This window comes from Rhinopithecus bieti, unplaced genomic scaffold (genome assembly GCF_001698545.2).
Source record: "Rhinopithecus bieti isolate Rb0 unplaced genomic scaffold, ASM169854v2 scaffold_9693, whole genome shotgun sequence".
Taxonomy (NCBI): domain Eukaryota; kingdom Metazoa; phylum Chordata; class Mammalia; order Primates; family Cercopithecidae; genus Rhinopithecus; species Rhinopithecus bieti.
The window spans coordinates 970039-997871 of record NW_016806178.1 but is presented as its reverse complement, the minus strand read 5'-3'; the positions used below and the strand labels follow the sequence as shown (position 1 = coordinate 997871).

General features: G+C 50.9%; 2 protein-coding genes across 8 annotated transcripts in view; both read right to left on the bottom strand.

The window, feature by feature from the left end:
* The window catches only part of PPCDC (phosphopantothenoylcysteine decarboxylase), a 46144-nt gene extending 33982 nt beyond the window's left edge, over positions 1 to 12162 (bottom strand). For 4 of the 7 annotated variants that reach the window (XM_017874982.1, XM_017874979.1, XM_017874983.1 and 1 more), the window contains exons 1-2: positions 12093 to 12162; positions 7210 to 7416 (exon numbers count right to left, since the gene is read on the bottom strand). In XM_017874982.1, coding sequence (XP_017730471.1) covers positions 7210 to 7395 — 186 coding nt within the window. In that variant the 5' untranslated portion in view covers positions 7396 to 7416; positions 12093 to 12162. The other 3 variants (XM_017874980.1, XM_017874981.1, XM_017874986.1) reach the window with 3 other exon arrangements.
* A 2102-nt stretch (positions 12163 to 14264) lies between these two features.
* SCAMP5 (secretory carrier membrane protein 5) lies at positions 14265 to 26941 on the bottom strand. Its single transcript, XM_017874978.1, has 7 exons — positions 26861 to 26941; positions 24950 to 25001; positions 24003 to 24131; positions 19076 to 19232; positions 17849 to 17950; positions 17282 to 17399; positions 14265 to 17029 (listed from the first exon to the last, which is right to left on the bottom strand). Exons 1-7 carry the CDS (start codon positions 26939 to 26941, stop codon positions 16835 to 16837), a joined length of 834 nt encoding a protein of 277 aa, XP_017730467.1. The 3' UTR covers positions 14265 to 16834.
* Between the last annotated feature and the right edge of the window lie 892 nt (positions 26942 to 27833).

The following is a 27833-nucleotide window of genomic DNA, read 5'->3' as shown; positions in this document are numbered from 1 at the left end:
ATGTAAATATATCAGATAGCACAGCTCTGGCATATACAAGAAAAGGAGAAGAGCCCAAGTGGAACCAGCAGTTGAGTGGCTGGAGAGCAGGTGTTTCTAGTAGGGCGTGACGATGCCTCCACTGGAGATAAAGGAGGATTCCAAAGAGGAAGTGGTAGCCCTGCACTTAAGCTGTGATAAGGCAAGGAACCCAGGGCTTTGGTGGCCCAGTCCTCGGGGCCAGGATGCACAGCAGAGGACCCTGACATTGGGTCTACCAGTGTTGACACTGGCATGCTCCAGATCTGTGCCCAGGACCTAGCGGCCAGCCAAGAAGTAACACTAACCTGAGCATGGGAGTGGCAGGTACATTCTAGGACAAAGAATTATTGGGGCCCAGTGCGGATGGCACATGAGGCACGGGAGCTGTGAAGGAGGTGGCTGGCCTCCTTAACAAAACCCTCAAGGGAGTTCCGGTTGGCTCAGTGGGTTCCGTGGCTCATGATGATGCCTCTACTCGGCAAACATTTACTAAGCCTCTTATATGGTGGGGGCAGGGCTGATAAGATCCAAGCTCTACCCTCTGCTGCAGCTCAGTCTAACAGATAGGTGGGGTACAGGTAACTCCTAACTGCAAGGCAGACCAAGATAGGAATCCACAAATTCCACCATCCTCAAGCACTGGTGAGCTTGAGCAGAGAATGAGCTCCAAGTCTGAGCTCCTCAATTCACTCACTGATAGGACCCAGAAAACCTGGCCTCAAGCCCCCAGTTCTGCTAACTCACTTATTCCCTGGAAGGCCGTGGGCGAGCCCTTCTTCCTCTGCCCCTGGTTTCCTCTTATGACCCATGCATGAGCCATTTAGACCACATGGTAGGGGTCCATCCAGTTCACTGTGCCACCCCAGCCCTTCTGTGACCCTGACCCTTTCCCACCTGGCTCTGCAGGAAACAGCCGCTCTCTCATCTGCCCCTGGGGGAGCTGGTGTTCTGGTTGTGTCAGCTCCTCATGCCAACCCTTCTGTGTGCTTCCCCAACTCCAGAAAATTCTCCAGAAGGAAACCAGAGAGGGGTCTATGGAGGCCCTGCACAGGGACGTTGTTCTGGGCAATCAGGGAAGGACCCTGGGGTGCAGGACCCTCTGACCAGCAGCCGACAAAGCTCTGTCCCTAGAAGAGCAGGTGACAGGGCTGCAGGCCAGAGGAGGAAGGGGCCAGCCAAGCAGGTGGAGACACAAATAAAGGTCTCAGAGTTTCCATATCAGGACATAGAGTGGGCAGGTGGCCCCCACCCAGAACAAAAAGGAAATCATCAAACCAGGCCTTATGTTGTCTGCTCTTTCCTCAGTGAGCACTTTAAAAAAAAAAAAAGCACAAAGTTACCAAGAATGTTCCACAATATTCCCACCAAAAGCCCCACTGACTAAAACACACACACACACACACACACACACACACACACAAATATACACATAGGTTAGAAAATTAAAACTGAACAGAATGATACAAAATGAAAAATCCAAGTTTCCCTTCCTCTACCGGTCCCCCTCCACAAGGGTAACCACCTCCAGAGGAAAAAACTGTGCGCAGTAAGTCAGTATAAGAACACACAAAGGCTGGGCGCGGTAGCTCACGCCTGTAATCCCAGCACTTTGGGAGGCCAAGGCGGGCGGATCACGAAGTCAGGAGATCAAGACCATCCTGGCTAACACGGTGAAACCCCGTCTCTACTAAAAATACAAAAAACTTAGCCGGGCGTGGGCGGGCACCTGTAGTCCCAGTTACTCGGGAGGCTGAGGCAGGAGAATGGTGTGAACCCAAGAGGCGGAGATTGCAGTGAGCCGAGATCACGCCACTGTACTCCAGCCTGGGCGACAGAGCAAGACTTCGTCTCAGAAAAAAAAAAAAAAGAACACACAGAAGGAATCAGGCTGCATACCAGGGGTCAGCAAACCTTCTCTATAAAGGGCCAGATGATATTTTAGGCTTTGTTGCAAAATTCAACCCTGTAGTAGTACGAATGCAGTCATACGCAATACGTAAATGAATGGGTATGGCTGTGTTCCAGTAAATTGTCTTGGACCTGAAATCTGAATTTCATATCACTTTTTCTATGAGTCACAAAATACTATCTTTCTTCTGATTTAACTATTTAAAAATGTAAAAATCAGGCCGGGCACAGTGGCACATGCTTGTAATCCCAGCACTTTGAGAAAGGGAGGCAGATAGATCACTTGAGCCCAGGAGTTTGAGACCAGCCTGCGCAACATTGCGAAATCCTGTATCTACAAAAAAATGCAAAAAAGTTAGTGGAGTGTGATGGCACGCCTGCACTCCCAGCTATTCGGGAGGCTGAGGTGGGAGAATTGCTTGAGCCTGGGAGGTCGCGGCTGTAGTGAGTGGTGGTCACACCACTGCACTCCAGTCTGAGCAACAGAACAAGACCCTGTCTCAAAAATAAATAATAAAAATTAAAATGTAAAAATCATTCTTAGCTGGAGGCTATACAATAACAGGCATTGAGCTGAATTTGGCCTGGGGTGTCCAGTTCACTAGCTCCTACACCTTGCTTATTCCGCTTCTATCTTGAGGATTGCTCCCATTAGCACAGAGAGAGCTAACCCATTTTTCTGAAACACTGCCAAGTAATCCACTGAGAGATTGTCCCATAAATCATAAGGACACCACAGCTCTCTACTGCTGGACATTTTGTTTGCTTCCAGTTTTGCTTTGGAATTATAAATAATGCTATAATGAACATCCTTTTACTTTGTAAATACACCCCACAGGGTTTAATCCTGTGGGTAAATCAAGGGCTATGAACATGTTTAATTTCTCTCAATATTGTCAAGTGGTCCTCCAGAAAGTCAGAATTTACTCCACACTACATATGAGCAGAGCCTTCTTTTCCTCACCCTCAACAGACCTGGATGTCCTGACGGACACCCTAGAAATGTATCTTCCTCTGAGCCCGAGGCCTGCTGACTCCTTGAGTCGGGGGTTTTCTCTATCTTTAGAAATCCCCTTTTGGCTCTGAATTCTGCTGACACCTGCCCTGGCAAAAGCTAGGGTGATGTCTGCCTTCTCCTCCCAAGTTTGAAGGGTGTGGATGAAAGAGTTCAGGAAATGCCATCCCATAATATGTGGCTTTGGTATGCTGATTATTTCAAACCTGAAGACACTTGGGAAAAAACAGATGCAGGGAGGAACTTTCTCTGAACTTCTCTTATCTGCCTAAAGAGGGATCCCCCTTGTCCTGAGTCCCCCTCCCTGAGAAGGGACGACTGACTTACTGACAATCTGCTGAGGCATCTTTCATTATCTGAGAAGTTTTTTTGTTTTTTTTTTTGTTTCTTTTTTTTTTTTTGAGATGGAGTCTCGCTCTGTCACCCATGCTGGAGTGCAGTGGCCGGATCTCAGCTCACTGCAAGCTCCGCCTCCCGGGTTTATGCCATTCTCCTGCCTCAGCCTCCCGAGTAGCCGGGACTACAGGCGCCTGCCACCTCACCCGGCTAGTTTTTTTGTATTTTTTTTTCAGTAGAGACAGGGTTTCACCTTGTTAGCCAGGATGGTCTCGATCTCCTGACCTCGTGATCCACCCGTCTTGGCCTCCCAAAGTGCTGGGATTACAGGCTTAAGCCACTGCGCCCGGCTATCTGAGAAGTTTTTATCTGCCTAACAAGATGTTTATTCACTGTACAATTCCTCCCCTCATCCTCCCATAACTTGTGTCGCCACCACCCCCAGAAGCCCCAAGCCCCTATTTCCTTCTGTAGCTCAGGCTGCTATACAGGCTTCAGTCATCTCACCCTTCTGGGAATCTCATATTTTGTGGTACATCCATGTGCAGATATGTAACTAAATAAGGTTTTCTCCTATTGATCTTGTTTTTTGTTGTTGTTATTGTTTTGAGGTGGAGTCTTGCTCTGTCACCCAGAATAGAGTGCAGTGGCACGATCTCAGCTCACCGCAACCTCTGCCTTCCGGGTTCAAGTGATTCTCCTGCCTCAGCCTCCCAAGTAGCTGGGATTACAGGCGCCCACCACGCCCAGGTAATTTTTGTATTTTTAGTAGAGTTGGGGTTTTACCATGTTGGCTAGGCTGGTCTTGAACTGGCCTCAAGTGATCCGCCCACCTCAGCCTCCCAAAGTGAGCCACTGCACCCAGCCCTGTTACTTTTGTTTATAAGTCAGTTGAACTCATAGCCCAGCCAAGCAGCCTAGCAAGGTGGAGGAAAGCCATTTTTGCTCCCCTGCACGGGCCAGGCTGCCAACCCCAGGGAAGAAACTGCCTGAGCTGACAAACCAGATTTTACTGCCACTCAATTACAATGACAGCTATGGAACTACAAAACCCCCAATCCCTCTGAAGTTCCTGGGCCCCAGGACCTTCTCTCAGGCTGCCTTTGGGTCCTAGTCCTTTTTGCCCTCACATCTAGAATCTTCTAACACCAGTGCCAGAAGAGACCCTGAAGATGGATCATTTGAGAACCTGCCCGTCCTTCACTGTGTGGATAAGAAAACTGTGGCCAAAAAGAACTGACTTGCCCAGCGTCCCAGCATCAGAAATGTGCTCAGCTGCTTCTCTTGTGACATGGTTGCCCATCTGCCCCAACATACTCAAGGTCGTCTCTGCTAGTGACTACTCTCCCCATCGTGCTGGTGTATGTGGCTTGTGCCTAATCCATGTCTCTCCAACACCCCTCACAGTCTCCCTGATTTGGCTACCTTGAGGTTAGTGGCTTTCCCGGGATGTCTGGACATGCTGATCAATCAGAAACAGTGATGGGCCAGAGTGATGGGCCAGATCTGTAGAATCCCCCAGCTCTCTGCAGCCCACACCCCAGCTGTTCATGTGCTAGACCAAATCTGGAGGTACCTAAGGAAGTTCCAGAAAGCCTTGAGCATGTGAACCCACGACTTGGCAGGCGAAGAGCTGAAAGTGACTGCTCCAAGGGACAATGATGCTCCTGCAGGAGATCCAGCAGGAAGCAGTGTGGAGATCAGGGCCATCAGGAAATAAAGGGGAGTGTGCAGGGGTAGACACCACCACTGGGGCCAACACAAGGCAATCCAGGGATTACCTTTGGATCCCACACCTCAGGAAGGCCCCAATAAGCAAAGCCAGGCTTGGAGAGCTGTCTCCCTACAGATGAAAGGCATAGGCCCTCCACAAGAGCAGGTGAACTGTGGCTTCCATGGCTCTTTCCAGTGGGGTTGCCCCACACCATGTGGCTAGCCCAAAGGACATGAACAAGGGGAAAGGACACGGTGATGGCCAGAAAACACACACAACCAAGTGCTTCAACATGCCAGGCTCCGCACCAAGTCACTGGCACAGGACTATTTCATCTGTGACCCCTCCCACCCAAGCCAACATCTCAGGGAGCCTGACAAGAGCCTGGGGGATGGGCAGCAGGAATCAGCCTTATTTTCAAATGGGAAAGGCAGGCTCCAAGAGGCTGAGTCGGGGAGCCTTCCTTCCCAGTTCAGTGCCCTCTGGCTGCCTCACTTTTGGCGTCAACTCCAACCAGAGACGGGAAGCCAAGTCCTGTTCCAGACATGGCCTGCCTTCCCACGGGGCCCAGGCTAAAAAGCCATGGGGTGCACTCAGTTGCCTCCCTGCTCCAGGCAACCCTTTCCACACACCGCCCCCCAGCCAAACGCTGGCTGTGTGGGATGGGAGGAAGCGGTGGGGTTGCCATTTCCCTCCGTTCTGAGGCTGCCCATCTGTTTCCTGGGATAGGACTCCCCGCCCCTATCCACCCCTAGTCCGGAAACTCACTTGCTCTGGGGCTATGGGAAAAGGGAACTGCATGGCTCCCTCCCTCCCCAGGGGGTGGTGGCAGAGGCTCTCACTGCTGCAAACCCTTCCAGGCCTCCCGCCCTAACGGCTCTAGCTGGCCAGCTCCTACCAATGGTTCTGGGTACACAGGGGGTGGCTGGGCCTAAGTAGTACTGCCCTAAAAGTGCAGCACCCAGTCTCAGAGTGCCACGAGACTCTCCTCCCTCCCCCACTCTGGACAGCTGTCATCCCTGGCTGGCAGCTTCATGGCTTATCCCAGCCCTGGGGATGGGGTGACGGGGTGACTTTCTGGGTGGAAGTTGGTGGAAAGTAAAAAAGTGAAACACTTCCCAGCCCAGCCCCAGCTGATGGGACCACCAGCCCCAGCTGATGGGACCACTGTGAGTAAGCACCGCCCCCTGCTGGACATGCCAGATACGGCTGCCTGGGCCACCGCACCTTGGGTGCTCAGCTGATACAAGAGAGGGAGAAGCCAGGCCTGGGGCCCAGCAACTTCACAAGACCCCACCAAAACTAGGGGCCAGTAACATTAGCAGTGTCTAAGGCAACCTATAGTTCTAAGTCAAATGAGTTTAAAAGAAGGGGCCAAAACCACAGGGACTGGGCTGGGGCAGACAGGGAAGGTTTTGCACAGAATGTGAAAAGGCGGGAGAGGAGCAGAGAGGGCAGCCAGCCCAGCAGGGCCCAGCAACGCAAAGACCAAGGGGGATAAGACAGACCAACAAAGGGCCCTGGAGGCGGAACTAGGAAGTGGGGCCACTGCCTGTCAGATTTCACGCTGTTTAAAGCCTTAAACTTTTGCACCCAATATAGAAAATAGATCCAATATAGAAAATAGACCCAAGTTGAGGGTCTGGCCAAGGACAGGGACTAGAGTCCCTGACCCCAGCACACAATCAGGGGCCCCTGGGGCATCTCTGAACGCCTGAAGGAGCAAAGTTTGAACCTAGAGCTTCAGGCAATGGGGTTTCAGAGCATTTGACTGACAGGACAACCATGGGGTCTCACAAGAAGGGAGAACACAGCTGCAGTGTTCAAGATGGAATGAAAGTAGGGGTGGGGGAGCCCAAGGCAGGAATGGGTACTAAGAACTTGTTGCACTTCTCCAACCAGCCCTCCTCCCACACAGGACTTCACAGATTCTCAGGGTTAATGTATGGGAGCCCAAACCCTCCATTCACCGGGTCCTTTCCCAGCCTCCCCTCATGCTCTGTCTGTACTATCTAATCTAGCCCCTGGTTACACTGGACACTGGTCTCTGTCTCCTGAATCCTCCACAGAGCACTACACACACAGGACCTCCACAAGCATGATTAATATGATAAAGAAAAAGAAAACTGCACGCACTGCAGAACAATGGGCTGTCCCCGGGAGCACTGGCCTCCCATGCCGGAGGCTGCCATGCTTGTCTGGTGAGGATACTCACCCCAGGAATGTCCAAAAGCTTTGACACCAGAAGAGGTGACTTCAGGGCTGCAACACTCCCCGTGACACCCACAAGAACATGGAATTTTCTCTCCACCAAGGGTGCAGCAGTTGGACAGGAGGCCTTTGGTTCCATGTGGGGTCTGGTGGCTTCAAGTTCTGGGAGCTTGCCAGGCCTGGGCTCCATAAAGGTGTCAGGATTTAGGATCTAAAAGCAGAACAAGGGCCACCCTCTTCATCCATACACTCGACCAGAATGTATGCAGGACCATGTGTTAGGCCCCAGGCCAGAGGCTAAGGCAGCTAAAGGGATCAGCAGTCCCGGCTTCAGGGAGCACACAGTTTGATAAGAAAGTGAGACGCCATCCCCACACCCGGGCCAGTCAGTCACAAGGGAATGTTACAGTGCTGTGGGGAAGGGTGTACCGGGTGCCGTGGCTGCTCACAGTGACCATCTCTGGAAGTCAGAGGCTGCATCCCAGAAAAGATGATGTTAGGGTTGAGTCCTGAAGGACGAGTTAGTTTTTCAGAGATGGGAAGAAATCACTTCAAAAGAAGGAACAATCTTGCAAAGGTGAAGGTCCTGAAGGAGGGCGGCAGGTTGGGGAACAGGGAGTGCCTTAGTAGTGAAGCCGGAATGTGATGTGGGGTGCTGGAGGGGCAGGAGGTGAGGCTGAAAGTCGGGGTGAGGCCAGAATGCCATGGGCAGCGAGGGCCAGGGTGAGGAGTTTCGGTTTTAGAAAGATGGTGCTGGCACTTGGTCATAGTGTCAAAGGGACCCTGCTAGTGGAGAGACTGGAAGGTGACAGGAGCTGCTGCAGTGGACTGGGCTGAATGGTGAAAGGAAGTGGCAGGAGGGGATGGGTTCCAAAGATACTCATGAGGTAGAACCCTGGGCAACAAGGAGGTTTGGGTGCCCCAGGGAGCCAAGAGATTTGCCTCTCTGTCCCTGTCTGTTAATCAAGATGGGCACCACCGTACAAATCAAAGCCCAGGAAGAAACCAGCATAAAGAGGATGCAGGCCACCCCAGGAGACTAGCTGGTTTGCTTCTTCCTCTGACTCTCAGATGTTGCTAGAAGTGAGTGCTCTTGATAATATGGCTGATGGACACCAAAACCTACACGCTGCAGGTTGGGCCAGCAGAACATGCTTCATCAGCAACCATCACCGAGGACCGATTACACTGAACACCATGCAAAGGAATTGTGGAAAACACAGTAGCTGCCTCTGGGGAATCTGTAGGTTGAGTTCGAGAAGACAGGAATCACACCTGTCTGAAATTATCTGAGATCAGTCCTTCCCTGGGATGTACCTTTTTGGTGATCACAGACTCAATTTACACATCAGTTTCCTTGCCTCTCCCTCCACCAGCAAGCTCCCTGAATGCGTGATCAGGTCTAATTGCCAACCAGCAGTCCACTAGCTGGCAGTCCTGAACATGTGCTGAATGAATAACTACACCTGCTAAGGCAGTGTGGGGCAGAACACAGATACCCAGCCTGTGAATCAGAAGCCCTGGGCCCTGACCATGGTGTGCTCCTGACCTGGAGTGACCTTGGTCCAGGGTCATTCCCTCCCTGGACCTGTCCCTTCATCAGAAAAATGCAGAGGTAGGACCAGATGATCTCTGAAGCTCCTTCCAGCAGAAACTTTGAGTCAATACATGAAAGAGAGCAGTAAGGGGCTCTCCGTACAAAACAGAAGGTCCTAGAAGATACACTCAAAAAAGAACCAGCAGGGCAAGGGAAACCCAGGCAGCTGCCCAGGAAGTAGTGCTGGTGAGTCGCCCAATGGCTACCTCCATGGCTGAGCATCCACAGGGGCCCGTCTCCTCTTCACTCACAGGCCCCTTGGCTCTCTAGCCTCTCTGCCCAGGATTTGCCTTCAGTACTTGGGCACAACCCACGTGGGCTGAGGATCATGTTTGGCTGCATTATCCCACTTCTCAGCAGGGGTTAATCACAGGCTGGTTCCCTAGGGCAAGATCACCCAAAGTTTGATTTGCCAGTAATCTCAATGTTTGCTCCACTGCAGGGCAATGCTTGGTCAGAGTCGGAGAACTCAGTTTACTCCAGGGAGTGGGGAGCCCTGTTAGCATCTGACAAGGTACAGAGTGCCTACCAGTCAGCTTCTTCCCAGAACACAGCATTGGTAGATGATGGAAGCACACTGTTTATTCTCCAGGGAAACCTACCTGCCAGATCTCAAACCCTGACCCTGTCCCACCCTAGCCAACTGGTGCTAGGATAGGTAGATTCCTGCAAAACCAGAAGCCAAATTTTATCTCTGAGGCCCCTGAACCTCATCCACATCAAGCTGATCTCATTCGTAGGAAACAGGTTACAGAAAGCAATCAGTTAAATTTGGGGCAGGAATCTATATTAGTGACTTCAACTGCTTCCCCACAGCAGGCACTATAGTCCGAAATATAGTACTTAGCCTGCTTAGTAAAGCTGTGCTAAGGATCAAACCTACCTACCTTCCTAAAAAAGAGGGTGTGTGTGTGTATGTGTGTGTTTAATGTACTTGAGGAATAGAAAGTGAATCATTTAACTAACATTTGGAGGCGAGGTCAAATCAGTTCAACCTGAGAATTCCAGGAAGGGTGACAGCTGGCAGGATTCCTTTGTCTGCTTGCAAAGAGGATCAAATTTCAAACCAGTAAGGCTATTACCCTAACCAGATCCTGTTGGAGTCACCTATTTGCACAGGAAGGGTAGCTGGAGACAGTACCTCGCTTCCCTGGGCTCTGCTGAACTAACAGGAACTCCTGAGCAGCAAAAAGAGTTGGCAAGCAGGCAGATTATGGGGCTACAGGCTGTGATTACTGAGCCTCAAGATCCCAGGGCACCAAGCCAAGCAGGTAAGCCACAGCCAGAAAAATGACAGCTTCTCTATCCTCTAGAAAGACAGGGACAGACAGCACAAAGAGCCTCGGCTTGTGTGTTTAAGTCTCCTCTGATGAGTTTAACTCAGGGCAGAGTTTCAGGTTTCAGGGATACCTGCCAGTCCCTATATGGGCAAAGGTGGAGCTGGCACAGAACCACACTAAAGACGGGAGCAAGGAAAGCAAGGCCAGACAGGGTATACGTTCAAGCTCAATACAGGAAGGATGAGAACTGAGCCTAAGACAAAGCAGAACCAAACAAGGGAAGTGGGTGGTGGGTAGGCAGGGATCCAAGATCCATTATGAGCCTGAATCCTTGAGCCTAACATCAAAGCCCCTCACTACCGGCTGCCCAGGGTTCTGCTCCAGCTTACACCTGTAATCCCAGCAATTTAAGAGGGCAAGGTGAGGGGACTGCTTGAGCCCAGGCACTTGAGACCAGCCTGGGCAACATAGCAAGACGCCAGCTCTACAAAAAATTTACAAATTAGGTGTGGTGGCACATGCCTGTGGTCTCAACTACTTGGGAGGCTGAGGCAGGAGGATCGCTTGAGCCTAGAAGGCTGCAGTGAGCCATGTTTTTGCCACTGCACTCCAGCCTGGGTGACAGAGACTGTTTCAAAATATGATAATAATAATAAATTATTATTGTAATTTATATTGTATAATAAATTATTATTAAATTGTACCACAATAAAAAAAGTGTGTAACTATTTACATGGCATTTACACTGTATCAGGTTTTATAAGTAATCTGGAGATGATTTAAATTATATGGTGGGGCATGGTAGCTTGTGCCTGTGGTCCCAGCTACCTGGGAGGCTGAGGTGGGAGGATCATGTGAGCCCAGGGAGTTCGAGGTTGCAGTGAGCTATGATCACACCACTACACGCTAGCCTAGGCAACAGAGTAAAACCCTGACTCAAAAAAAAAGAAAAAGAAAAAAGAGTATACGGGAGGGCTGATGTGGTGGCTCACATCAGTAATGCCAGCATTTTGAGAGGCCAAGGAAGGAGGATTGCTTGAGCCAGGAGTTTGAGACTAGCCTGGGCAACTCACCGGTGAGACCCTGTCTCTACAAAAATAAAATAAAAATTAGCCGGGTGTGGTGGCTTATGCCTGTGGTTCCAGCTACACAGGGGACCTAGGCAGGAGAATCCCTTGAGCCCAGGATGTAGAGGCTGCGGTGAGCTATGTTCCCACCACTGCACTCCAGCCTGGGTCACAGAATGAGATCCTGTCTCGGAAAAAAAAAAAAAAAAAAAAAAGTATACCGCAATCCCCTGCGGATACTGAAGGATGAATGTATCTAACACACACACTCACACACGTGGGCTACTAGAAACGCAGTGACTGCGTATTGCTACTTCCCAGCCACTGTGAGAGAGATGGAAACCCCTGGTCCAAGACACCCACCACTTCCCCAACTTGGGAACCTCTCCGGCTCACCATCTAGCACCTACTTCCAAATACTTCAAGGACAGCAGGAAGTTCTTTTCCAACAAGATTTGGCCTAATTTGTAAATGGCATTCTGCACTTTTTGGCAGGCCGAGGGCTACTTCCAATATCCCATGGCTTTCCTTTTTTAATTTTACCAACTTTTAAAATACACTTTGTACTTTGGGCAGCCCGAGTAAGCGCTAAGTGGGAGGAGCTGACACGGCCATCATTTAAACTAGATTAAACGACGCTGGACAAATAATCGCAGAGCAGCACAAAGTTGGGCTAGACGTGCACAGATGCAAACCCTCCACTCCGGGCTCGGGAGTCCCTCCTGCTCCAGGCGGCCCCACCCGTACAGCCGGGAAAGGCAGGTCGCACAGATGCACAGCCGCCCACCCACGCACAGTCGCAAGCAGAGTTTCATGGGCACAGAGGGGAAAGTGAGGACACATACAGACAGCCACGGACCCACGCTCGCAGACACAGCTCCCCGAACCTCTCCTCCCGCGCTGCCGCGAGAACCCAGCTTCCCAGCCCCGTTCCACTGCTCACCCGCGCCAGGGGCGTCTCGGGGCCGATCCCAAATATCGCGGTATCTCTGCCGCCCTCCCGCGGAATCTGACTGTCACGCCTCACGAGAGCACCGTGCTGGCTGTGTGTCGCGCAGCCTTCTGGGAGCTGTAGTCCACTTCTCTGCCTTCCAGGAGTCGTAGTCCACTGGGGAAATCCTGGAGCAAACCCTGGCTCCCTGTTCTTTGTATTGCTGGGACTCTCGATAGGGGCTGGCATAACTGTCCGACCACCTCTCCTCACTCCTATCAGCCCCACACACACTGCTCGTTGCTTGGAGCCTTTTTTTTTTTTTTTTTTTTTTTTGCTGTTGTCCCAGGTTTATTGAAAATATTACAGTATCCCAAAAAGATTCAAACAGCTCCACATGGCGTTTTGAAATTCATCCCCACTGTCGGCTGAGTGACCTGTAGGTTGGACAGACTGCCAAAGCCCAAAACAATCAGCATTTCCTTAATATCAGGATCTGTTAATATTTCAGTGATCTCCTGATCCAGGCCTGAGACCTCAGGAACATGATTACCTCTCCTTTCTCTCTTCTCCTCCTGCAACTTGATGGAGATACCGCTCACTGAGCCCTTCAAATCAGCTTCATCACATGCATGTTCTAGCCTACTATCTTACTATCTTGTTGGGGAGCTTTTTTTTTTCCTTTTTGAGACAGGGACTGGCTCTGTCACCCAGACTGGAGTGCAGTGGTGCTATCTCCACTCACTGCAACCTCCACCTTTCGGGCTCAAGCCATCCTCCTATCTCAGCCTATTGAGTAGCCGGGACTACAGGAGTGTGCCATCATGCCAGACTAGTGTTTGTATTTTTTGTAGAGATGGGTTCTCACTCTATTGCCAAGGCTGGTCTCAAACTCCTAGGCTCAAGCAATCTGCCCACCTTGGCCTCCCAAAGTGCAGGGATTACAGGAGTAAGCCACTGCACCCAGGCCTGGGGAGCTTTTTGCTGGAAATAATGGTGATCTCCTTTCACATGTGCTTGTTTGTGTGGAAGTTGCTGCCCGGGTGCGTGTAGCACTTTTTTATGACGGAGTATAGAAAAGGGCCATCTTCACGGTGTTAGTGCGAATGGGGCCCATGTTGGCAGGTCCTTAGTAAAAGAGGGCTCGGGGCACTTAATGCTGAATATTTACCAAGGTTCTTCTATTTTAGGTGCACAGGATACACACAGGATACAGGATAAATCAGATGCGTCCCTGTTCTTGACACAAACAGGGACACAGAAAATGACAGGGTAAGATCCTCCATGAGGAAGCAACACCTCCAGGCAGGAAAGCCTTCTTGAAGGAGTGACTTGAGATGAATCTTGAAGGACAGCCAGGAGCTTAGATACAGGATCCCAACAGCGATCCAGGTGGAGGGCATCGAATGGGCAAACAGAAGGCAGCAGGAGAGTGCACATTGGGCATGCTTCCCTGCCCTTTTCATTTTTTAGCCTTCACAGGCCCCAGAAACCTCTGTATTCATTGAGGTGGCTAAAGCAGCTGTGGGTCCCCTGCCCTGAGCTGAGGTGGGGCCTCTGCTCTACCCCTGCCCTTGGCTGCAATGGACTATCTGGGCCATACCGTCCCTTACCCAGGGGACTGGATTTCTTTTTTTTTTTTATTTTTTTTTTTTTTTTGGAATGGAGTCTGCTCGTCTCCCCAGGCTGGAGTGCAGTGGCGTGGATCTTGGCTCCACTGCAAGCTCTACCCTCCAGGTTCACAGCCATTTCTCCTGGCCTCAGTTCCCAAGTAGGCTGGGACTACAGGTGCTCGTCCTCCGATGACTGGTAATTTTTTGTAATTTTGTAAGTAGAGCGGGGTTTCACCTTGTTAGCCAGTGAATGGTCTCGATGCTCCTGACCTCGTGATCTCCACCTGCCTTGGCCTCCCAAAGTACTAGGATTACAGGCGTAAGCCACCGCGCCTGGCCTATCAAGCCTGCTTCTTCCACTTCCTCCCCCCAAGGCAGGGAGCCTCGGTGGCAATTTCATCACCTACGCAAGGCTGCATCAGATAAAGAGCCACACAGGGTCGTATAGCTCTAGATCCCAGGAATGACAGACCACAGACCCACCCAGCCCCCATACTTTCATGCCCCTGCCCCACAGCCTGCCATGAGGCTCCACGCAAGCCCACAGGAAGACACATGACACAGCAGAACACACAGGGCCAAATGTTCCCCTTTATTATGGTTCACTCAGTTACCAAAGACAGATACATTGGCTCAGGCAGCTCAACTGCCAGCTGGGGAACATCCAGCTCCAGAAATAGGGAGCAGCAGCGGCACCAGGAGAATAGCAAAGCAGGTCACTGGGACCCCAGAACTGACCTGGGCCCTCCTCCACTCGACCCCAGGACAGACTTTCCTGCAAAGATAAATGTGTGCCCTGCCCCCACTTCTCATACTGGTTCCTTCCCTGGGAAAGTGCATAGTTGCCTGGAGATGCAGCATCCCAGGGCCTGAATAAGCTGGGCCACACACCAGGATCAGGCTTTCCCAAAGGTAGAGCCAGAGTGTGGCCACATAGGTCTGAGCCAAAGAGGCAGGTAGGACAGGATATTGATTGGAGGTAACATCCAACAGGTCATGGGTGCTAAGCAGGGAGCTAGATCACAGGCCTCCTGGAGTCACCAGAGAGAGAAGGAAAAGGGAGCCAAAGGTCTGGGATAGGAGAGAGAAAGGGAAAAGGAGGAAGGGCCTAGACCTAGGGTCCCTTTTCAGGTACCAGGGACTGTGACCATTGCTCCCTAGAGAAAAAATGGGAGAGAGGAGAGGTAATTATATTTTGTGGCCCAAACCTAAAGGACCATCAGGAAGAGAACTTCCGGAGGCCCCTGGCTCAGGGTGGCCTGGAAGCCTAGGTGTTAGGTTCCAAGCTGAAGCCAGGCCAGAGTAGCCAAGCAGGGTTTGGATTTTTGTCCAAACAGCTCAGGTAGGCTTCTGTTGGGAGAAGGGAAGGTGGGAAATGGGCAAATGCTCTTTGGGTGAGAACCCACTCCCCTTCAGGCCCTGCACACAGCTGGAGCCTCTACCAGCCATATTCTTATACCGCTTGGAATAGAGCAGCCCCATGGGCCTAAAACCACTCTCCTGAAAGTGCTAGGGAGTTCTGACTGGGTGAGGACAAGCCAAGACCAAGGTCTGTAGGCAGAGGGGAGCAAGTTACCTTGATTTGGAAAACAAAACAAAACTAAAGCCAGAGAGCCTCCCCTCCCACCCCGCCTAACCTGAAATCCCATTCAGGCCATTGTGCTTGCAGCCAGGACTGGGCCTGTGCTTCTGCTTGGGCCCTGAGTTCAAGTGCCCAGAACTGCCCTGTGACCAAGAGCAAGTCAGGGTGGGGGAAGGCATGCTCCCCTCTCACTGGACCCTGCCTGCCTTCTCCTCTGACCTTCCCTCCGGGCCTAGCCCTCTGAGCCCGTCCCTTCTACCAGATCCAAACAGAACAGCTACTGCTCCCAGGAATCCAGTAGTCACGGAGAGATACCTAGATGCCCCAGTGTGCTGGAGCCAGCCAGACCTCCCCCAGGGACCAATCATTACTGACATGACCTCTGCTCCAGCTGTACCTTTACATCTGACAACTGCCCAGCATGTCCCAACTCCTCAGGGAAGGCAGTAAGGCAGATGCCACCTAGCACATGGTGCGGTCAGGGTAGGAGAATCAAGCTACAGCAGCTGGGGGCATGGGGAGGAGACAGAGGGACATATGCAGAGGGGCTCAAGGAGGCTCTGGGGAGAGAAGGAGGAGAAGGCAGGGGAGAGAAAAGAGGAGCCTGCCCCTGCAGACCAGACTCTCAGGCCCAAGCAGAAACCCTGCATTTCCATCCCCTGGGGGTCAGTTACCCAGGTGGGCTCTGCACCCCCAGCTGTGTGCCCCTCCTACATCAGGGGTAAGGCCCAGCTCCCTCATCAGCTTCCTTGAACTGTAAATCAAGTTAGATTTGGGGATCTGGGCTCAGTCTCAGGAGCAGATAAAACTGGGATACTCAGCCTCGGGGAAGACAAAGAAAAGCCACCTAGGAAAGAGACAGACAGATCCTGGGCAAGGGAAGATAGCATAGGGAATGTGACATTAGGGAACAGATGAAGGAGGAGGAGGCTGAGGGAGGGGAGGCCTGGACGGATGAGAAGAGCAAGGGAATATCCCTGGCTTGTACCCATCCTCCCACCCACCACCAAGAGTGCTAAAAACTGCTGCTTCCCAGGAAGACTGAAAGTGGAAGCAGTTCCAGCTCATAACCCTAGGAAGGAGCCAGTCTTTCTGCTATGCATCCCCTGGCCCCGTGAGGGGTCCCTGGGCCAGGGTCAGAGGGGCAAGGGGCAGGAGGGGCAGGTGGAGGGTGGGGGTGGGGGCTGGTTTAGCTCTAAACACACATCTAGCACCACAACAAGAGACCTCCACTGCACACTATTTCACGAGGGGACACGGACACAGCTACCACCGCACGGGACAGCTCCACGTGCAGAGCACAGCTGAGTGCCAAGAGCAGAATACAAAGGTTGTGGGCTGGGGGACAGACATATACATATATACATATACATATATATATATATACACACACATACATATATATATATATATATATGTATAAAACTCTGGTCCTTTGTACAAAGTAGGGAAGGAGAAAAAGGAAAGGGGGAACCCTGCTTGGTTACCACAAATGACGATGTGGCTTGAGCCCCCTGTCCCAATGGCCCCAGCCCTGCCACCTGGTAGGTGTGGCTGGTTCACATCTCATTGGAGTATGTGTAGTTGGGGGTGGCAGAATACTGAGTCTGAGGCTGATTCATGGCACCCTGGGCTGCCCCCATGGCTGCATTCTGGGCCGCCTGCTGCACGTGTGGATTCTTCCATGCCCCTGTTGTCCACTCCTCCTGAGCTTTGCTGAAACTCCCCCCACTTCCCCGGTAAAATTTATGAACCTGTAGGAAAAAAGAGCATAAGAAAGGGTTAATCAAAGACAAAAGACAGCCCATCCAGGAAACAGATGGGACCCATCTGTAAAAAAAACAGTGCTTCCTCCCTATGCATGCCTCTGTAGGAGAGTCCTGCAAGCCATTCCAGAGTGAATCTCTTGGAAGACCTCAGGATCCTCTTGTAAATTGGAGGAGGGCTTGTTTCAGAACACAGCCCCTTCCCAAAGCCACCTTCTCACCCTTGAGGGGACCACATACCATGCTGAGGGCGATGAAGGAAAAGACGGCCATCACTGTGAACATGACAGTGGGAATTAGCATCACCACCGCCGAGCCAATGTTCGTTCCGAAGAAGGAGATGGTGGCAATCCAGCCGCTGCAGGAAGAGGCCAGTGTGGGGCTGTGGGCAGGATGGGCGGTGCCCAGGAGCCCCTCTCCCAGAGGAAGGGACCATCTCATTGTCACAGGGAGGAAACGTATCACTGGATGCAGAGGGACCATCTTACTGATACTCAAAGGGCCTGTGTCAATGGCTCAAGAAGACCCCTTCCCTGTGGCTCAGAGGTGCTCTACAGATACAACACTTCCTTTCCCCAGATTTTCCCATAATCCCTGACACCCCTCAGCCCCCAAGAAACCACTGCCAGGTTCTCCTTCCCTCTGATGCTATGGCTGTACTACTACGCTATCCCGAATCCTCTCACTCTCCCAACAACCCATGTCACTCAGGCCCCATAGGCTAGGCAGTTTAGCACACAAAGGTACCCAAAAGATACACCCGCAATGCCACCCCTTCCAGCCCCAGGCCACACCCCTGCCTCTTACCAGACGCCCCAGCCTGGGATGCCCACGGCCTGGATGATGCTGATGACCAACTGAGCCATGAAGGTAAAGAAGAATGCCATGAAACTGAAGGAGCTGTCAGTCCTGCGGCAGAGGAGGTGGCTCCCGTCACCTGGGCAGAAGGCCAGGGCTTCCCTGCCTTCAAGGCCCCCAAGCCCTTCCAAGTTTAAGTGCATAATGGACAGAAGACATTTAAAGGCCTTAATTTAGAGGTCAGAATGGGATAGTTTTACCCATACATCTTTGCAAGTTTCTACATGGTAGACCTGTGTGTTGCAACATTACACAGGGAGGGATTTCCTCATGAACAGACCACCCACTGTTACATGGATGGACGGCTTATTGGCATAGAAATAGATGGCTCCATTGAGGCAGGAATAAACAGTCTCATTGTCAAGGGGATGGACACTGGCACCAAGACAGCTAGCTCCACTGGTACATGGATGGATGGTCCCATAGGCTCAGAGATAGAAAGTCTCACTGGCTCTAGAACGGACACCCTATTGGCACCAAAATAGTAGCTAATTGGCACTTAGATAGATGGCCTGATTGGCACAAAGAGATTTAAGGCCCCATTAGCGTTGAGATGGATATTCTACTGGCACTAAGACAGATAGCCTTGGTACACTGATGAATAGTCACATGGGCACAAAGATTGAAAATGCCATTTGGCACTAGGTGGACACCCACTGGCACCAAGACAGCAAGTTCCACTGATACCTGGATGGGTGTTCCCTTTGGCACACAGTTGGATGACCTCATTGCACATGAACAGCGTCCATGGTGCATGGCTGGCTGGTTCCATTGGCACATGGATAGATGGTGTCCTTGGCACCAAGTCAGCTAGCCCCACAGGTACTAGGATGGGTAGCTCCACCAAGACAGGCAGCCCCACAGGCAAAATTTAACAGGCAGCTGCCTGAGGAAGGTGATGACAGAAGAAAAAATAGGCCTGGTCTCTCTATATTTCCCCTATCTAAGGGTAGAGTGAGGAGGAAAGGAACTAACTCTCAGCCCTCTCACCTCAATCTGGCACCCCCAGAAAGCCCAAGCCCAGCCCTACCTAGCAATCTGAGCCAAAGGTGAACAAGGGAAAGTGAGTTTGGGGGAGGGTAAAAAAAAAAAAAAAAAAAAAAAAGAAGTGAGAAAAGAGGCAGGGGAGACAGGCATAGAGACGGCTAGGCACTGCAGTTAGTACCAACCACTTACTTGAAGGCCTTGTAAATGGGCCGAAACCAGCAGATGTAGGAGCAGGGTGTGAAGAGGATGAGCCAGAGAAAGGCGAGGCCAAAGTTGGTGGCTCCCCCGCCTCCGATCAGCCACGCGAGACAGCCCACCAGGTTCACGGCCAGCGTGACGCTGTTCACTGCAGGCCCAGGAGCACATGCACACATAGAGACAGACACCCAGGCCCATAGAGAGACACATGAGCACACGGACATGGGCACGCACACACCAGTAACGCAACAGAGACCAACCATCAAGCCAGGCCAACAGCACAGACAAGCACAGAGAGATGCAGACACATTCACAGATTCACACCCACACAAAAGACCCACAACCCGTACCAACAAATACATACAGAGACACATGAGACACACATACACACACAGAGGAGTAAAGACTGTAAGAAAGCAAGCTGGGAGCTCGAACCAACCGCCCCCCTCCCCCACAACCCCAGCACCCACTCCTGAGAAATCTGGAGAGCACAGGCTCCAGAACCCAGAGCTTCTGCCCAGCAAACCCCTTTGAAGGGCTCCAAAGCCTCAGGGTGATAAAATGCTTTTGTCCTTATAAGAATGGCTTCAGGCCCTCACCCTCCCAGACTCACAGCAATCACCAAGCCCAGGACATGGGAAACCGACCTTACACTTCCTCTTTCGAGATAGGGGCATGGAAAGAGAAAAGTAAAAGGCCTTGTGGAAACATCTCTTCTAGCCATTGTGCCATCTACCTTGCACTTAAATGGGGCAGGCATTGGCGGCTGGAATCTCAGTCTTTTTTTTTTTTTTTTTTTGAGAGAGAGAGTCTTGCTCTGTCGCCCAGGCTGCAGTGCAGTGGCGCAATCTTGGCTCACTGAAAGCTCCGCCTCCCAGGTTCAAGCCATTCTCCTGCCTCAGCCTCCCAAGCAGTTGGAACTACAGGCACCCACCACCATGCCTGGCTAATTTTTTTGTATTTTTTTAGTAGAGACAGGTTTTCACCTTGTTAGCCAGGATGGTCTCCACCTCCTGACCGCGTGATCCACCCGCCAAGGCCTCCCAAAGTGCTGGGATTACAGATGTGAGCCACCACACCCGGCCTTGGAATCTCAGTCTTTATCTAATCTATTTCTTTATTTTATTTTATTTTTGAGATGGAATCTTGCTCTGTAGCCCAGGTTAGAGTGCAGTGGCGCGATCTCAGCTCACTGCAACCTCCACTTCTCAGGTTCAAGTGCTTCTCCTGCCTCAGCCTCCCCAGTAGCTGGGATTACAGGCACCCGCCACCATGCCCAGCTAATTTTTGTATTTTTAGTAGAGATGGGTCTTCGCCAAGTTGGCCAGGCTGGTCTCGAACTCCTGACCTCAGGTGATCCACCCGCCTCGGCTTCCCACAGTGCCAGATTATAGGTGTGCGTCACTGTGCCCAGCTATCTAATCTATTTCTTTTTTTTTATTTTTATTTTTTTTTATTTTTTGAGACAGAGTCTCGCTCTGTCGCTCAGGCTGGAGTGCAGTGGCCGGATCTCAGCTCACTGCAAGCTCCGCCTCCTGGGTTTACGCCATTCTCCTGCCTCAGCCTCCCGAGTAGCTGGCACTACAGGCGCCCGCCACCTTGCCCGGCCAGTTTTTTGTATTTTTTAGTAGAGACGGGGTTTCAACGTGTTAGCCAGGATGGTCTTGATCTTCTGACCTCGCAATCCACCCGTCTCGGCCTCCCAAAGTGCTGGGATTACAGGCTTGAGCCACCGCACCCGGCCTAATCTATTTCTTAGATAACTCTCATGCCAGCTCTTCGAAGAAGTCTTCCTTTGCTACTACAGCCTCATCATCTCCCATCCCTCTGACCTTCTACTGACCTGGGCTGCTCTCAAGTTTCCCCAGATATAAATCCCAGCCCATCAACCAGACTAAAAGTTCCCCAAGAACAGGACCCAGGCTCTCCCTCCTCTGTCCCCACCTCATCTATCTGAACTAGGAGGCACAGTGTCACTGAGTCATGGCCAGCAGGGACCTCAAAGATTTACAGATAAAAGTGATGCTGGTACTAACACACACCCAGGTCTGTGCAGCACATCATTATCTAACATCAGAGCACTCCCTTTCTTGAAAACAAAGCTCAGTCCACAAAGACCTGCTGAACAAACAAACGAAGGAGGGCTCAATCATGGCCTCAAACAGCCAGGCATCTATGGTCCTGTCTTCTGAATAAAACTCTTAAGCACCTCAAGGGTTATATACATTTCCTTGGGAGTAAAGCACCTGGCGAGTGCCTAGTGAGGACTTAAGGAGATATTTATAGCCCTTAAATCCAGCTTCTGGATGAGATGTTCCCAGGAGTGGAGTTCCCAGAGCCCAGGTCAGATGGTGACCCACAAGCCTGGCCTGACCACCATGTCACCCATCTCAGGGTCCCTCATAATGAGTGGGCATTTTTTCCTGTACATTCAGCTGTATTTCCTCTAACCCCGTTCATTGTCCCAAAATCTCCTGGAGGCTTGGTGTTAAAAACTGATTTTATTTGCTCTTTATATAGAAAAGACACTAACCTATTACATTGGTTGACATCCCTCCCTAGTTCAACCTGTCCCCAGTTCCCTTGCTCAAACACTTCCGCTGCAATTACTCTGCTTCCTCTCTGGAATGGATACCCATGGGCTCAGCCCCTCTCTCTCTCTAGCCATCAGTTTCTGTCTGTCTTCACTCTTCCCCCTATCCAGCTTAGATTCCATAATTCATTACTCACTTTCTTTTTTTTTTTTTTTTTTGAGATGGAGTCTCGCTCTGTCACCCAGGCTGGAGTGCAGTGGCCAGATCTCAGCTCACTGCAAGCTCCGCCTCCCGGGTTCACGCCATTCTCCTGCCTCAGCCTCCCGAGTAGCTGGGACTACAGGCGCCGCCACCTCGCCCGGCTAGCTTTTTTTGTATTTTTTTTTTTTTTAGTAGAGACGGGGTTTCACCGTGTTAGCCAGGATGGTCTCGATCTCCTGACCTCGTGATCCGCCCGTCTCGGCCTCCCAAAGTGCTGGGATTACAGGCTTGAGCCACCGCGCCCGGCCCATTACTCACTTTCTTATTCCCTCTCCTGCCCTGTCTTCTGGTCACACTCACCCTAGATGAACATAATTCTCATCTGTACCCGAGCTGAATGTCGCTGAGAAAAAAGGGGACCCCATGAGGAAGACTGGCAGGACTATAAATTCACATCAGCCAACCTCAAATGGACCTTGTGCGTGGCCCAGAAATCTTAGGGGCCAGGTTTCTTTGGAGAGTGTCCTCACTCTCTGTCTACAAACATGGCCATGGCCTCGTTCTGAGCCCACTCTCCCCACTACATCATATTTGATGGAAAAAATGCAAGCCATCAGAAGTAACTTCCTCATTTGCTTCCCAACATCTATAGACTTACCCACACCTGTCCCATCCCCCCTTCTCTCAGGTTACATGGTAGGAGATCCCTTCTTCACTCAAAGGCCAAGCCAGGCCTTGAAACGGAGTCTGTCTGCCCCATCCTCTTCCTACCATGCCATGAGGGACCTGCTGCAAAGACAGCATATTTTACCACCTTCCTGGCATGTGCAAGCATCTGCCGAGGTAGGCAGCTAAGTGCAGGCCTCACTGAGGGCAATGTCACACATAGCAGAATCCAACTGCAGTCACACTGCGGGTATCTTTGGCTCCTGGGGTTCACACCCAGCACAGGATAGCCAGCCTGCCTTCCCCTCACATGCCTAAGAGGTACCTTCTAACCAACCTCAGCACAGCCAAGTCCCATTCCCCCAAGAAGACACCTTTCCCACCACCTGCTGCAGATCACCAGAAATGAGGCCTTTACACTCTCAACCTTAAAACCTTAGGACACTGATGTTAAGGTTTTCTAAATAAAGAATTCTAGATTATTTAATTATTTTTTTAGAAACAGGCGCTTACTCTGTCACCCAGGGTGGAGTGCAGTAGCATGATCATAGATCACTGCAGCCTTGAACTCCTGGGCTCAAGTGATCCTCCCACCTTAGTCCCCTGAGTAGCTAGGACTACAGGCAAGTGCCACTATTCCTAGCTAGTTTTTTTAAGAGATGGGGTCTTGCTATGTTGCCCCCACTGGTCTCAAACTCCTAGGCTCACTGGATCCTCTGCCTTGGCCTCCTGAGTAGCCGGACTACAAGTGTGAGCCACCACACAGGCCTAATTTTTTTTTTTTATTTTCGGTAGAGACGGGGTCTTGCTGTGTTGCCCAGGCTGGTCTTAAACTCCTTACCTCAAGTGATCCTCCTGGCTTAGCCTCCCAAAGTGCCAGGATCACAGGTGTGAACCACTGTGCCTGACATTAGGCTCTTATAGGTACAGACCACCCAACACAGAGCTGCATGGAACCACAGCAATCGCCAAGCCAATACTCTCTTCCTACAAATAAGGAACCTGCTGCTTGGGAAGCACAGTGACCAGGCGAACATGACCCCACAGCTCCCAACTCCCAGTTGAATCCTCCTCTTTGAGCAATCTTCCAGAGAAAGCAAGACAAATAAGGTTTTGAGGGAAGGATTCCTCTCCAAATCCAGAATCCTGAGGTCCTGACAGTCCCCAGATGTTCCCTGGAAAGTTACTCCAGTGGAAGGGAAAGGGGAAGCAAGAAGGCAGGGATCACACTGCAGAGAGGGACCCCCGTCCAGATGCTCTGTGAAAGGAGGGTGGAGGGGAAGGAAGGGAGGAGAGGCCTAGATGGGGAGGTTGATGGAAACTGAGGCCCAGTCGGGGAGGTGGCCCATGGAAGAAGCCTCTGGGAGCCTGGCAGGGGAAGACTTATGGTCCATGCATATGCCACAAGTGGGACTGAAGGACAGTCGGGCCTGTGGGCACCCCATCCTGCGCCTAGCACGCCCAGTCTTCCTTCCTCCTCCAGTCACCCTGGCCCACCCCCATCCCACGGCACTCACACATCCAGAGGTAGTAGAGGCGCTTGGTCATGCTGAGATGCTGGGGAGGAATGTCGGCCTCAAAGTCTTGGTAGAAACATGGCTTCAGCGGGATGAATTTGGGCAATGGTGGGAAGTTGTTCACTTTCTCTGTGGATGAGACACATTGCACAACATCACCTCCAGTCTTTCCCCTGACAATCCAAGACGCTCATCATTTCCCTGGCTGTGCTGCCCTATTGGCCCCTGTGGCCACCGGCCACTCTGTTTTCCCCACTCAGCCGTCCCTACCTCCCCAGGTCAGCTGAGATGATCCCAAAGTAGCCAAAGGCCCTAAGACAGCGTCACTCAGAATAAAAAACAATGTCACCTTGATAGACAGCATTTATTGTTTTTTAATTGTGAGTGACACTGTCTCGGGGCCTCAAGGTGCCACCCTCTCAGTGGGAGCAGCTCCAAGCAGAGGAAGCGGGATGCATGAGAATCTACAGATGTGGGTTCCAGCCTCCATTCAGCATTTGTGCTCTGGGGCAAATCATCGCCCCTCTCTAGACCTCAGTTTATCTGCTGGAGTGGGGGCTGGGCTACACGGTTCCTAAAGTTCCCTCCAACTTTGGCATTCTATACCTCTGAGCCTTCTGAACCAGATAAAAAAAGGCCTCAGAGTATTAGAAAGCAATAGAGACAGAGGGGAGGGGGGCCACTAATCAGGCAGATGGACAGTAAGACAAGGACATCAAGGTACTAAATTCCTGGTCTCTAGGACCAAAGATCTGACACAGGGCTAGACAATGTCATGTTGAGGTTCTCAGACAAGCCTCAGTGGAGAGAGTGGGGAAAGCTTAGGGACAATAAGATGGAAAGAACCTGGCCTCCAAAGACTAGGGGAGATAAGGGGACCAGGAAGAGGGCCATCCACGCTATGCTCACTGTCATGTCCTACCCACACAGCCTGCCCCTCTCCTTACCTGCCATGATGGTACCAGTGCCCACTGGCCTGCCCACACCTCTTGTCCTGAACTGGAAGGAAAGAAAAGCCAGAGAAGGATGAGATCAGGGCCACACTCAACCCAGTCCCTCTCTACTCCCTATCTGGGTAGCAAGCTCCCCAGGACAGGACCCAGCACATACTCCCACAGTGCTGTGAACACAATGGAGGCAGCTCCCCTCCTCCCAGAGCCACCCTTCCACCAGCTGCACCTTCCCAGCTGCTCCCGCCCTCTGCCTCAAGGCACAAAATCTACCCTCCGAAAACCCCATCCAAGGATGGGAAAGGAACCTAGGATGGAATCCCATATAGGGAAAACCAAGTGACATTCTATTCCTTGACCTTGAATTACAGACTGAGCCTCAGCCTTGGTCACAGACTAGCCTCCCTTCACTCCTTTTGCCTTTGTTCATTTATTAAGACACTTACATGGTGCTGGAAGAGAGAATGAGCAAGACAGATGTGGTCCCTGCTCTCCCCATGAAACAGTCAATCACCTCTGCAGTAAATCATATAAAAGGCAAGCACAGTTGCCGTGAAAACATACATAGCATGTCACGGTGATCTAATCTGGTCTGGGGAGTCAGGGAAATTAAATTATTTTAATTAAAAAAACTTTTTTTGAGATGGGGTCTCTCTCTATTGCCCAGGCTGGAGTGCAGTGGTACAAACCCAGCTCACTGCAGCCTCAGCCTCCCCAGGCTCAGGTGATCCTCCAAGCTTAGCCTCCTAAGTAGCTGGAACTATAGGCATGAACCATGCCCAGCTAATTTTTATATTTTTTTATAGCGATTGAGTTTCGCCATATTGCCCAGGCTAATTTGAATTCCTAGGCTTAAGCAATCCACCTGCCTCAGCCTCCCAAAGTGCTAGGATTATAGGCATGAGCCACTGCACCCAGCCTCAGGGAAATTAAATACAAGTGGTAGTAAAGACCTGAAGAAAGAAGAGGAGTTCCCCAGGCAAAACAGTCTTCCAGGCAGATGGGAAAGCATCCTACAGGGACAGTTCCTCACTAGGAATGAGCTTCACACTTGTGTTTTTTCTCAGACAGGGTCTCACTCTGTCACCCAGGCTGGGGTAAAGTGGCACTCCTGGGCTCAAGCCATCCTCCTGCCTCAGCCTCTTGAGTAGCTAGACTACAGGGACAGGCTACCATGCTAATTTTTTAATATTTTGTAGACAGGAGGTCTTGCCATGTTGCACAGTTGGTTTCAAATTCCTGGCCTCAAGCAATCCTCCTGCTTTGGACTCCCGAAGTGCTGGGATTATAGGCATGAGCCACCTATCATAAGGGAAAGAAAGCCACTATGGCCAAAGTAGAATGCAAATGAGGGGGCAGCAGATGAGGCTAGAGAGGCAAGGTGGGCAGGCTGTGCTCCCTGAGACCCTTCGGAGACAAGTTTGAAGGGGTCTTGAGGTGGTTTTAAGGAGTAGGGGAAAGGGAGCAATTGGAAGACTCCCTGCCCACTTAACTCTGAGTGGATGGTGGAAATCCATCATGACAAGCCTGTGTGAGACCAGGCAGAGGTTCCAGGGGAGGACAAGCAGCGTGTGCTATGGACATCCAAGATATGAGACACTGGGGGACACCTGGACAGGGTGTCTTATAGGAAACTGGAGTGTACAAACATGCTCTGCTCCTGCAAGTTCAGCAGCAGGCCTGGTTGACCCATGCTAAGTAATCATTGGCAAGTTAACACCAAGGAAACCAAGCAGCAATCACCTTGTTAGAACAGTAACTTTGGTGGACATTTATATAGTCAACAGCAGAAAATGGTCCACAACCAAGTGCTAAGGCAATGCAACATTTAAAAGCTGGGCAGAAATTTGCTTAAAGTTTTGGAACAGGAAAACTAATCTATGGTGTTAGAAGTCAAGACAGTATTACCCTTGATGGGGCAGCGACTGGAGGCCCGGCATCTGTTCCTGGTAGGGGTGCTGGATACACAGAGGTAGATTTTGTGAACATTCTCCAAGCATACAGTTACAACTTGTGCAATCTCCTATGTGTTAGACTTCCATGAGAAGTTTGCTTTAAAATAAAAACTTCAGGCTGGGCGCAGTGGTTCACAACTGTGATTCCATCATTTTGGGAGGCCGAAGCAAGAGGATCACTTGAGACCAGTAGTTCAAGACCAGTCTGGCCAACATAGTGAGATTCCATCTCTACAAAAAATAAAAAATTAGGCAGGCACGGTGGTGCGTGCCTGTAGTCCCAGTTCCTCAGGAGGCTGAAGTGGGAGGATTGCTTGAGTCTGGGAGGTGGAGGCTGCAGTGAGCCATGATTGCACCACTGCACTCCAGCCTGGGCAACAGAGCAAGACTGTCTCAAAGGAAAAACAATCACACACACACACACACACACACACACACATAAAAAAACCTCTAGCATTCCAGTCAAATTCCTTTGGACCTGATTAAAAGATCAGGCAATTACAACCTTCTGGGCCCTTTTGTGATATGGGATCAAATACAGATATAAAAACCCAGTAACATCTACCACAAAAAGAAAAGAGAAGGGTATGATAGAGACAATCAAGAAATAATATCCATACACAGGTGCATTAATTGCAGCACCGTTTTGAATAACAAAGGATTAGAAACCATCAATAGGGGACTGATTAAACCAATGGTACGGTCATACAATGGACTGTTCTGCAGCTATTTCTAAAAATGCTCTGCAGCTGTTAAAAATTTTAAAAGAGAAAGAGGTTCTCCGGGTACTGATATGGAAAAATCTCCAAAAACATGAGTAGTTAAAAAAAGCAAGATGTACAACAGTCTGTATGTTAGACCTTTCATGTTAAAGAAAAGGAAGAGAAGATAATAAGAATATCTTTTCCTTTTAACCTAATAATCCT